The 13,084-nt window shown below is 46.0% G+C and overlaps 1 protein-coding gene across 2 annotated transcripts in view; it reads right to left on the bottom strand.

Annotated features, from left to right (window-relative positions):
* Positions 1 to 7,768, bottom strand: part of TENT4A (terminal nucleotidyltransferase 4A) — a gene marked incomplete at its 5' end in the record, with an annotated part of 57,486 nt that extends 49,718 nt beyond the window's left edge. For both annotated transcript variants that reach the window (XM_083881130.1, XM_083881129.1), the window contains one exon: positions 6,951 to 7,768. In XM_083881130.1, the coding sequence (XP_083737256.1) occupies positions 6,951 to 7,768 (818 nt within the window). The remainder of the gene's footprint in view (positions 1 to 6,950) is intronic.
* Positions 7,769 to 13,084: the final 5,316 nt, after the last annotated feature.

Raw genomic sequence — 13,084 nt, forward strand, 5'->3', positions numbered from 1 at the left:
TTCAAAGTCAGCATCTCCGCAAGGCAAAAAAAGCTAGAAAAGTATTTTCTGGATTTAAGCACTGCTGCATTTTGCCATATAACAGAGGAAGCTCCTTTAAAATCATAACCAAAAGAACAATGTGTTTCAGAGACTTCTAAATCTGATGATCTTGGAGGTCTCCTCCAAACTAGTGGTTCTGTGCTTAAAGATATCACACTGGTTGTTTAGTATGCATCGCTAATCAGGGTTTAGGGGAAAAAAAGAACTCTTACTACTTTGTCATAAGATTCCATCAGAAGATGTCTTCAGAAATCCTGAAGTCATGTACAAAGCAGGAAAAGAGGATTGGAAGATTAAGGATATCAAAAACGATTATAAGGAACAATTTAACGAGATGCAAAGCTATGACTGAGAAAGGCTAAACTAGTTCAAGAGCCCAAAAACCTGCTTCTGTTAAGTGAATTAAGTGATCAGTACAGAGAAAGTTAAGTGATCCCAATGCATGATATGTAGAGAAGCTAGTGTTTTATTTTTTTTTTAATTCCTCAGAGATTTCCCTGATACACAACCACAAAGAGAGAACTTGTTCCGAACTTTTTAATAGAAAATACTTCACAGCAAAACCTATCCCTGGTAATTCAGTATTCACCAAAAGTCACACTCACTCAATACTGCATTTGTACCAGAACAATAAGCAATTTTTTTTTTTTTAATTTAAAAGGATTAGTTTTGACATTTGAAATAGTCAAAGTAGCCCAAAGTAGAATCAATGCAATAAATGAATAGCTATGACTATATCAAGATGCTAACATAACTATCATAAATGGAAGTAGTGTCCTAAAAAAAAACCATTCACAGCTACTGGGAAGAATCAGAGAACCACACAGGAAAATCTATTATTTTCTTGGATTTACAAATGGCATTTGACAACGCTCCATACACCCTTATGCAGGTTTATGAAGAAACTAAACTGACGTGGGATGAGGGGAAAGACATTTCATATAGATAAAGAATTGTTTTAAACAGGAACAAGCAGCTGGAAGTTTTAGTTTCCATATTAAAGAAAGATCACAGGTGAAGCCTCAAAGCATAAAAACCTCAGGCAAGCCCCACCTTAGTAATCAGGAGACAAAACACAAGATAGAACAAGATAGCCCAAGATGCAGGAATACTGTGACATGATCACACACAGGTGTGGCTCATGTGAGTCCCAAAGATAAAACAGAGACTGCAAAGCATGCAAAGGAGATAAACATCTAGAGGCAGGAAACAGTTTCAATACAAGAAATGATTTAACAGACTAAAAAACAAGCAACTGTCAGGTGATTCAACCTCCCACCTCCTCCTTTTTCAAGTTCCCTGCAAAAAGCACTCACGGTCTGCCTCTGTAATGCACAGACATGCAACTGGCAGCCACTACGACCCTGCTGACAGCCTCAGGATTAAAAAAAAAAATCATTACATAATGCACGGCTTTACTGAGGAACCTCTTCCCACAAGTCATTGCTAATCCCACATCATAAAAGATCAAGGCAAGACAAAATCTACAATAAGCATAACAATGCACTGCCTATAGCCCAGGTAGTCCAAGAACCACAGATTATTTAAAGCTGGGAGATACTTCCAGGAAATATCACCACAAGATCATGTTGATATATTCTTTTCCCAATAATTGGCATTGGCCTCTAAGGGCCTCACCCAGTACAGCTGTTGATGTTCTTAGTGCCAGCTGTCTCTACTGCCAAAGCCTAACAACTGGCAAAAACACCAGGAAGCTGATGCCAGGATTAAACTGCTCCAAACATGCCCCAATCTCCTTTACACACAGATGTGAGCACCTGTCATGGAAGGCCTTCTCATGTTTTACTATTGCAGCTCAGCCTTTCTGAACCCTAGTACCTCTGGTGACTCTGGAGCCTACTGCTGCCAAAACATTCCTTTCATTCATTCCTCAAAGCAGCAGTCTCTAACTCTACACTAGGTATCCACTTCACACGGAAACTTTGTGCTTTATCAAGGCAACTTACTTGACCACAGAGAAAAAGACGTTCTGTTCTTCTAACAATTCATCCAGCAGCTTCCCTGGAACTTTTCCTTCATACCTTCAGGCATGCAAACAATCCATTTAACTACATCCCGATGCTCCAGGTAAATTTCTCTCCAGAAATTTACTATGACTAACAGGCAACTATGTCCACACTTCTACTTGCACACACTCCAGTACATACCGCCTAGATCTACCCTGACCCTATAGTCAAGCAAAACAAGAATTGAGTGTGCCATGCCAGCACAACCTGCCTCCTATATGAACACCTCCACTACAGTTGTCCAGCTGGTACCAGAGATAGACAGCAAGGATTGGACAGAAATGTGGCTAAAGCACAGCCCACTATGTTGATTCTTTACTGAAAGGTGTAAAGACAGCAAGTGCAAGACAGAAGGTACAAGACAGCACTGTTAAGCACAGGGAGGAGTTAAGAAGGCCCCTAAAGCCCTTACAAGAGCTGGACATCTCACTGCAGACAGTGTAGGCTTCAGAGTATTTCCAAAGTCTACATTCTTTCAGCTCAAAGTACCAGAAAACAAAATTTGCATAAGGGGCTGACAATGTGACATGCTCACACATTAATTTGTATCGGACAGCCCTGACAGCAGGATAATAAGAAGCAAGGGCTGACAAGCATGCAACTGCAGCTATGCGCAGTTCTGAATGCAAGGGATTTCTAATACTGCATTGCACTAAATTTTAATTAAATTTATCCTAGTTAAAGTTCTCAAATGTATCAAAAACGCAAAAAAACCCTGTAAGACTGTAATTAGAAACAGCGCAAACAGGTGAAGAAATAATGACCAAATACAGGCTTAACATACAGGTGCACCACATCTCTGGACATCACTTTTTGAGCACAGCATCATTCAGCTGCAAACTGGTGAACACTGAAGCAAGTCTTCTGTGGAAGCACTGCCATAAGCTTACCTTGCTTATGAGAACTCTCCCCAAGTACCTGCTGTAGTCATCAGGGAATGCTGCCCTGAATCCTCCTGCAGCATAAGGAAATGTGGAGGTCTTGGTGCTCTTGCACTCTACAGCAGAACTCGTGTGTCATTATCAAGAGAGTTAAAGACATAAAGCAGCTATATAGGGGAAAAATGAATGCAGGAAGTCATCAGACACTATGCAACATTAATTAGTCCAGGCAGAGCACCATTCCAATGTATCTGAACAGTTCTGGTACCCAAACTAATCCTCAACAAGCCAGTTCTGTTGTTTCTGCACAGCACTGTAATGTGCCAAGCAGATATGCCAGTTATTTCAGCACTAATCTCACTCAACATCCACAATTAGACTGAACACTTAGCGAAAATATTAAGCAGAACAGGCTCATATTGTTAAAAATTCTTTAATTCTTTACTTACTTTGTTAAATTTGTATTAAGAAGCAAAATAACCAAATCTGATGTGATTGTATACTATTCACAAGCTATTAGCTACACCTTCAGAGAAAGTACTCTATCAGCTGTGCTTCCAAACAAAAGCAGTAGAGGCTTTAGCAAAGAGTTTAGAACAGCTTGATGGGGTCTTTTGAAGTAATATTTGAGTACTTTTAAACTCTCTGGATGCTTAAATTACTCAGATATATTTAAGATACTGACTTTACAGAAACAGATATTTGCTGAACAAAGAATGCACACCCTAAGAGGCTAGATGCAGTTTTAAACCACACAAGAGGCAACTTTACCAAGAAATAACATATAGTTCTGAACATCAGTCACAACAGTTTGAACTAACCTCATAATATCAAAGGACACTTCTCTGCCTTGCAGCTGAAGCCAATAATTTTGTCCTAAACTAAATCCAGGCACATAGGAATTTACACTGTTGCTGTATTAATCACTCTGTTAAACACTAGAATAAATATGGCTTCAATCTCACTCCTTACCTTCCAAAATTCTGTAAAAGCATAAAGCAGAAAATCTAGGGCATCCAAAAGCACAGCTTTAGGATGAAATCTAATCAAACACAGCTTTTCACACCTGTGTTTTATGGGGAAAATTTCCTTTACAAAGATTTTCATGCTGTTATCGAAGTGGTGGAAGCATGAGGCCACTGGAAAAAAAGGAATGCTGTACATAAAACAGAGGAAAACACAGTGTTTATACAGTATTCCTGAACATCACCACACCTACCACCACAAAGCCACTGACTACGAGCAGTGTGAATAAAACGATGACTTGCAGCGCTACAGACCATCCTCAGCTCTGAAATGAGAAAGCAGGAGAGCACAGTACTGCCTCAAAGCACGCAGGCAATTCTTCAGAAGTGCAACCACAGCCTGAGAGGACTAGCAGAGATTACCCTGCTTACTCTGTTACCAAAAGACAATACAGTAACACCGTGAGCCACTGCGTATAACCTGGAATTTCAGCATGTTGTAGAAAAGCATTCTTTTGAAAACAATATTCACAGCAGAGTAAGCTCCACCATTCATGGACAGGGCGAGCATAAGAGCACCTATGATCAAGTCCTACCTACATCCTATAATCAATGCCCAAACCAGACTGCAGCTGAAGATTTCCAGGATCACATTTTCCAACAGTTGGATACACCAGTACGGCAACACTGAAGACGCTCAGTCAGCAGATGATGAGTTATCAAAGTGATACTTCAGGACCAGGCTGACAGTTCCAGGGAACAGCAGGCAACTAAAGGAACATAAGGGATCAACAAGAAACTCCTGTGGGGATCTGTCCCCATCCCAGCCTTTTCAGTGCATTTTTATTTGAATTGCCAAATAACACGCCAGCCAGGCTTCAGGAAAAACTTAAGCTCACCATTTAACAGGAATTACTGCAAAAGAGAGATACCTAAATCCACTCCATCAGTGACTTATTCTTATTTCAATCATACAAGCACTTTATAAAAAATTACTAACACTAAACAGAAAATTGTTTAAGAATATACACTTGTCCAAGATTCACCTTGGGTAACAGAACTCAAACTTTAAGGCAGAAATTGCTTGTCATATTTAGGTCTATGGTTTCAAGATTGATGCTCTCCTTCAGCACCAGTTAGTTCCCTGCTACTTTAAGGAATGCTCTGGAACTACAGGATCACACAAGGTGCAGTTTACTGATATCCCACTGCCAGAATCAGGTCCCACTTTTGTAACAGAGATCCTTGACAGAAGATCAGGAAACACAGCTTCCACTTTCAAAGATATTTAGCAAAAAACTTGTCATTAACACATCAGCAAAATAACTACCTACATTATGGAACTGAATAGTGCAACTGAATCTCAGCTTAACAATTTTCTTGTGTATGGATTCTCTGTAAACTCATACGTGAAAAGTGGCACAGGCACTATTACAGCTAAAAGAAAACAGGAGGACAGAAGACGAAAAATAAAGGTATGTGAATGGCATAGGTGGTGCTGCCTAACAGCTACAGGACAGAACTTGCAGTGCTTGGATTTGATGGACAAGTTTGCCATTTGCCATAGAGCTGCTGGGTGAACCCAGGCTGCTCCTGCCTCCACCTGCCTGGAGATCTGCCTCACTTACACTGAGCTGACTTAAATTAAAAAGTTAACTCAGTGCTCTACTGCATCTCTATGAAAAAAAAAGAAAAATTTCACACTATTTTAAAGATACTATTGGAACTTGAGACATACAATCTTCTTAGTAGAAGACTCAAAGCTCCTAGCACAAGATACCTTTAAAAGAATAAAATTCTAGATTCCTATAAGAAATTTGAATTTTCACTGTCAGTCCAGAATGGAAAAGCAGTAGTCACAAGTCTTGTCCTCCCCCTCTTGAGGTTATGGTTTGCAAAAATAGAACTTTAAAAATATATTTTAATACTTCTTCATAACTTTTAACATACTCAACACCTGACAGTACTACACAAAAGAGAAAATTAAGACATCGTCCTTAAGTTAAATCTCTCACTTTAAAATCCCCAGCTCTTAGCCTGTTATTTTGAGCTATTTCCCCTCTACAAATATGCAGTGCCTTTATTCCACAGGCATCCAAGGGTCTTGATGCAAGGATGTTCCAACAAACTATTTTTGAAGTGACATCAGAAATCTGCTACAGTCAGTCAATGCAGCTAGCACTTTTTCCAAGAATAAAATAGCCTTAACTTTAGAAAGTAACATTTCCCCTTGACTGAATGAAATTTGACAGGTGAAACATAGCAACCTCATGGAACATCCCAGACACACTGTTCAATTTCAGTCCCCTCTCCATGCCAATCAGACCAAACTGAATACTCGGCCTTTCTAACTACCCATTTATACAAGAAAGGAATGGCTTACAAGCTAGGATAAGCTTCATAAAAGCATTCTCTTCAAAAAGAGAAGATTTCCGTACAGGTTATGGCCGGCTCAACCTATCCTAGAGCTAAAACACACTTGAGAGAAATGTTCTAAGACCACGCTGACTTTCATGCCTGTCTCAGACAGAACTCGGCACCTCCCTTTCAACTGATGTTACTAACACTCCTCGAGCTAACCAGCTTGCTGCAGCCTAAGCAGAAGCATTTAAAAATTAACACAAGGGCTGTGAGCTCCTCTGAACAGAAGCCTTCCACTTCCCCCTTACAATGTGAATTGGCACCTGGCAGCTCTAACAAGCATCCTGAACACATCCCCGCTTTAATTATTGCGGGTGACCTCTGGTACCAGCCTGACAACTTCACCTCTCAACCTATTCCAAGGTAAGGCCTAACCCCCCTGTATCTACGGCTTCCCTGGCACTGCGTGAATCCCGAATCGCTGCTTGGCCCAAGAGCCACCAGGCCGGCACAGACCAAGGTGATTTAGGGCACGGGTTTGTGCCCCGCCATTCCCCACCATCGGCCTCCCCGGCGGGGCCGGCTCCTCTGGAGTTCTATGATCCCAACCCACCGCCCCCTTCCCGGCGGGCCCGCAGGAGGCGGCCGAGGCGCCCCTGGCCCCGGCTGCTCACCCCTGCACGCCCGGGCTGTATTTCCTGCTCTTCCAGGGGGTGCCGGGGCTCTGCAGCGCCGGCTGGGGCGGCTGCCGCTGCTGGTGGGGGGAGCTGTTGGCGGCGATGCCGCGGCTGCCGGAGAGCAGGTAATTCATGCCATAGGTGCTGGCTTTATTCTCCCGTTTCCTGCGGCCCGGGTGGTACTGGTGCTGCTGGGGAGAGGCCGGGGGCGGGTGCGGGCTGCGCGCCGGGTGCGGCGGCTGGTGGTGCCCGTTCACAGCGTTCACTTTGTTCTCGTGGAAGTTAAAAAACTCCCCGGGTCCGGCCCCGCTGCCCAGCAGCCCGGGAGGAGCCACCGCCACCGCCCGGGGGCCGCCGGAGGAAGAGGAGGAGCCGCCGCCGCCGCCACCGCTGCACGATCCCGAGGAGGAGAAGCCGGGACTCTCGGTGCCGGACTCCACCGACGAGCAGGAGGACGAGGAAGACACGGAAGGCGATTTCTGCAGCCGCCGCCCTCCCTCGCCGCCGCCGTTCAGCGCCGCGGGGCCGCCGGGGCCGGCGGGCACCAGTCCAGTCAGCAGGGCCGGCGGGGAGGGCGAGGGCGAAGGCGGCGAGGACGAGGAGCAGCAGGCGCCGGGCGCGCCGAGGCGCAGGCAGCCGTGCCCGCGGGGCGGAGAGGCGGCCGGGTCCAGCGCCGGGGAGTTGAGGCAGAGGTAGTGCGGGAAGCTGGCGCCGCCCCGGCCCCCCACGCCCTGCGAGGTCTCCCAGATCTGCATCCACAGCGCATTCGCGGGTCCTTTCTGCTCGGGCTGGATCCAGGCCACGCGGGGATCCATCCGCGCCCGCCCGCCGCCGTCCCTCACCGCCCGGCCAGAGCTCCGCTCCCCGCCCGCTCCGCTCCCTCGCTGGCTCGGCCCGGCAGCGGCGCTAGGAGCGGCCCGGCAGCAGCGGCATGTGTCGCGGGGAGCAGGAAGCGGGGGAGGGCGGCGGGGCGGCCGGAGGCAGGGCCGGGCGAGGCGAGCGCGGCTCGGGAAGAAGCGAACGCGGCGCAAACTGTACCCGGCGCTGCCCGGAGCGCTCCGCTCGCCGTTCCAATGTGGCGTGTCCCCCTCGCCAGGGCCAGAACCGGCACTGCGCATGTCCCGCAGATTTTAAACCTTCACCGGAGACGGGCGCCCTGGCAACCGCACATGCGCGGGGAGAGGGAGGGAGCGGGAGCCGGGAATGCTCCCCCGCCCGGCGCCCGGCGGGCCGGCCCGGCCCCGGCCTGGGCCCGGGAGCTCCGGGACTCCCAGAGCCACCGAATGGGCCGGGCTGGAAGTGGTCCAGCCTCCTGCTCGAGCAGACGCATCCCAGAGCACGTGGCAGGCCATTGCATCCCGGACAGTTCCCGAATATCTCTAGTGAGGGAGGCTCGACAGCCTCCCTGGGCAGCCCGTTCCAGTGTCTAGTCACTCAGGCAGAAAAGAGGCTCTTCCTTATGTTTAGGTAGAACTTCCTTTGCATGAATTGCTGCCCTTTGCCTCTTGTCCTATTGCTTGGTACCGCCGGGAAAAGCCTGGCTCCATCTCAGGTACTTACAGACATTCATGGGATTCCCTCTCACTTCCCTTCATCTCCGTGAGCGGCTGGTGCGGCCCCAGCCCCGCCTCGGTGTGGATTTCTCCCAAATCCTGCACTGGCTGACCCCTCCATGGCACAGCTCATCCCTCTGGAGAGCTGGAGCCCGATTCCCACAAACATAAAAGGGCGGATTTTGAGGGCCAGTTCGGAGGAGAAGCAAGTGCAGGCAGATCTCCCTTGGGGAGGCTGAACAGGGAGAGTGCAGGCCTGAGCAGGGCCCCTCACTCCTGGGGGAGAGGGGAGGCCTGGGCGATGTGTCCAGGCAGCACCACGCAGTTCATAACCAAGGGAAGGCTTTCCTTGGATTGATGGCACCAAGACAGCAGTGCAAAGCCCCACGTTTCCACTGGGCACTTCAGTTTTTATTGAGCTTGAGTCCAGGACTGTGGACAGGACAGGGAGACAGTGCCCGTTCCGAGGGGTGTCTCTAATGGATGGGCTTCACGGGCAGTGATCACTAAGTAAAATGCATTCTGCTATTGGAATGGGATCAGACACAGACACGCCATGATCTGAAGATGGGTTTTAACAGCCAGCCTCCCAGAATGATGTCCATAATGGTTCTCTCTAATCCAGTGATTTGCCTATTTTCCTTGAGCAGCTTCAGCCTGCATATGGATAAAATGTCCTCTCCTGAGGTACCTCCCAGAAACTGCCACGGTCTAGGACTCCCCAGAATCCTTAACCTGACTGCAGAACAGCACAGAGAAGAGTTGTAGGTGCATAAAGCCAAATACTACCAGGGAATCCTAGTTAGAACAGCCCTCCAATGCAGTTACATGGGACTTCTTGAATGAACTGGCTGCCACAGAAGGTGAGAAAAGGAGAGATCCCGCTCTCCATAATCCTCATAATTCCTTTCCCTGCTGCCTTGCACAATCCCTGATATCGATCAGTGAGCCAATTTAACTTGTTAATTCAGAGAACACTGCACTTGGAAGAAAAGCAATAGTTTTCAGCAGTTCATTTTGAATTAGCTTGTTTAGTGATCAGAGCTGGCACTAAGGAGGGGGGTAGAGAGAGTATGAAAGAGCAAGACTGTCATTTGTTAGCAAAGAGTAGTTGTACTTGATGCAATTGTATTGTCAAACTATACCCTTAGCCTTCAGAACAAGGGAAACAGATATGAGGGTGACAGCCTAATGTTTATTTCCGGAAGTCATTTAGGAAAAGCAGGTCATTAATTTGTTTTTGTTAAGGAGCAGGCCCATTTTCAGGACTAACAGCCAAAGTACACATAAAAGTACACAATAAACTAACCAAACCCAAACCACATGAAAGAGCTATCAATTATGTCTCGTGTGGGAGCATGTTCACCACAATTTCTTGCATGGTCAATGAAGTATTCAGATCTTCAGCAGAGATTTCAGCTTGAGTTGCTAATAGCAGTCCTTGGTTTTATGGATCTTCCAAAGGATTTTGGATTTTTTTGGTTTGGCTTTAATTGAACTTGAAAGAAGATGAATAAACAGGCCCCTTGACTCTGTTCTTTTTATATAAATGCTGTAAGAAATAAACCAGAGAATTACACTGTCTCTTTTAGCATTCTTGCCTCTATGATGGCCTAGGTACAGCAAGGAAAGGTGAGGATCCACAGTATTTCTGCCAGAAATAGTAGCTGCTCTGGTATGCCAATGGTTGGAAGAGTTACTTTGTAAATCGACTGTGAAATGCTGAGAAGGCTGAGGTGGCTACAGAGCCCACGTCTGCTTTTTTATTTCCGTGGTTTGGCTTTTCATACAACCAGTAAAGATCGCATCTCCCACCTACCGAATTAAAACTCTTAAAATAAAGGAGTACTGATCAATGTTTTCATTGGATCATAGAATCACAGAGTGGTTTGTATTGGAAGGGACCTTAAAGATCATCTAGTTCCAACCCTCCTGCTATAGGCAGGGACACCTTCCACTAGACCAGGTTGCTCAAAGAGGTGGAGGGGGAAACCAAAAACACACAATGGCCAATCTTACGGAGACCTTTCCAAGCTCAGCAGTTTCATGACCTGTTTTCTTTATTTCCTTCCCTGCCCTGCTGCCATCTTTTAAAAGTCAGCACTTTCAAGAGGGCCTGATTTCCCTCTTTGCCAAAATTATCTCCAACTTAATTTTCGGGTCCAAGTGGTAGAGACCACTGCTTTGTAAGAGGCAGTAACTTAGAAACAGCTTTTGAATGAGGAGAGACTCTCACCAATCCCAGCACTGTCTTGAAAGAGGCTAGGTTGTTTCCTGAAGTAATCACAGAGAGAGTTGTCTCTCACTGGCTTAAGCTGTGTTATACAGAATTTCTGAAGCTACAATAGTGCTTTGTCAATTCATTGTATATGTTTAAGGCAGCAGATACATGTAAGTGTAATAGGGGACATGGGAGGGATGGGTAGGCACAATGTGCTTGAAGGGCCACATTTTAAGTACTTGGAGAAGAAGGAAATCTCTGAGAAATTGATAAGCAAGGGTTTGACAGTACACCAATTCATTTATCTATCTCATGATGATTTTTCAAAGCTTGTGGCACATCACTGAAATATCTCTGCAAAAAAGGAGGTATTACATTTTTCCTACATAAATGTGTACAACATGGAGAAATAATACCCGGTGGTCTGCTGTGGCACAACGACAAGAAAAATTATCATCTTCTAACATCAACTTTTTTTCTCCTCTGTTTCTAGCCTCTCCAGTGAGAAACCTAAATAAAGCATGTTTCTAATCTCATCTCCTTAAAGTGAGAATTTCCCTCTAAAAGTAGCAAGCGAGAACTTCCTTTGCAAGGATTAAGTTTTTTAAAGTCTGCTTGATTTTAATTCAGCTGTCCTTTACTGAGTGAAACTCCACACTGAAGGTAAAATTCTCAGAATGTCAGAATGTTTGAAAGTCAAATACAGTTTGGATCATAAGAAAAATATCCTTTCTTTTCAATAAAGCTTCCTTCCCCCTGTTGAATTTGTGTGGATGCAGATAATGAAAAGTCTCCCCCTACACCTGGCACTGGTGAGGCTGCACCTTGAATCCTGTGTACAGTTCTGAGCCCCTCAAATCAGGAAGGACATTGAGGTGCTGGAGTGAGTCCAGGAAAGGGCAGCAAAACTGATGAAGAGTCTGGAACACAAATTCCATGAAGAGTGGCTGAGGGACCTGAGGTTGTTTAGCCTGGAGAAAAAGATGCTCAGGGGTGATTTTATCACTCTCTACAACTTCCTGAAAGGAGTTTGTAGCCAGGTGGGGGTCAGTCTCTTCTCCTAGCCAAGGACTGACATAACAAGAGGACACAGCCTCAAGCTGTGCCAGAGGAGGTTTAGGTTGGACATTAGGAGGAATTATTTCACAGGAGAAGTGATTAGACATTGGAATGGGCTGCCCAGGGAGGTGGTGGAGTCGCCATCCCTAGAGGTGTGTAAGGAAAGACTGGACATGAAATCTGGATTGTGGCCCATATGACCTTGATTCTGGCAACCCACAAGCACACTGCAAGCCTCTGATGCTTCACCTCCTTCATGCTCACTAGCTCTGATCAACTCTAGCCCTTGTGCCCCATAGCCATTCACTTAAGAGCTGGACTCAATGATCCTTGAGGGTCCCTTGCAACTCAGAATATTCTGTAGTTCTGTGGTGGGATAGATGGAGAAAGCACAGAAGCTACGGCTCAGCAGTATATCTGACCACACTTGTGCCTGAGGAAGGCAGGAAGAGGAAAGAACTGAAAAAATCAAGGTCTCAAGCTGGATGGAGTGTGACAGAAAGGTTGTCTCGCCAAAGGAGGTGCATCTCTAACAAGTGACCTTCAGAGTGTGCTAGTCACCAGAAGATAGTGTTGGGGAGGAGGTAACAGGAAGACAGTTTCCTTAGCTGCACTATCATCACTTTTTTTTTCTTCTCAGTAAACATATTCCTGAATGGGAGAGTGGAGATACAATTTTTGTGTCTCAAATGTAGCTGATCACAATAGGGAGACAAGTAGAAATCCAGAACACCAGTTTCTGGTTCTTACAAGGTATGATTTGGGGCAATCTTTTAATCTATTGTCTGGAAATACGGGCTTTTACCTTCTTCAAAATGGCTTGTGTCTCCCATTAAAGAAGGCTGGGCATGAGTAACTCTGAACAGGCTTAAATCATGTTATATTTTCTCCCTTAAATCTCCCTTACTTGGCTCAGTCCTTCCTCTCTTCAAGGCTCTATGTCCTCTTCTGACAAACAGTAAGCATCAGCCAAATTTAGGTTGTTGAGGTATATTCAGAGCCAATTAAAGTATAGAGCCTGGAACAGCTGTCAACCACCAGCCATCTCCTCTTCCCACCCTGTCTTCCTTGCTCTTACAAGGGTTGCCAGCCCTGTGCCACAGAAACTGAGCACATATAAATCAGCAGCTGAACAGCTGCAGCTTCCAGCCAGGCATGTTCATGCACATGAAAATCCTTTTCTAGCTGCCTACATAAAATAGCTGTGTGGTAAATGGAGAAAGCGTGGGAGGCAGTTCACAAGTCATTCCGTTCTCTTTGCGTTCAGGGTGGCATCACAGTGGGAGGGGGTGCACGGA

This window comes from Zosterops lateralis (genome assembly GCF_965231275.1).
Source record: "Zosterops lateralis genome assembly, chromosome: 1".
In the NCBI taxonomy this organism is placed as follows: domain Eukaryota; kingdom Metazoa; phylum Chordata; class Aves; order Passeriformes; family Zosteropidae; genus Zosterops; species Zosterops lateralis.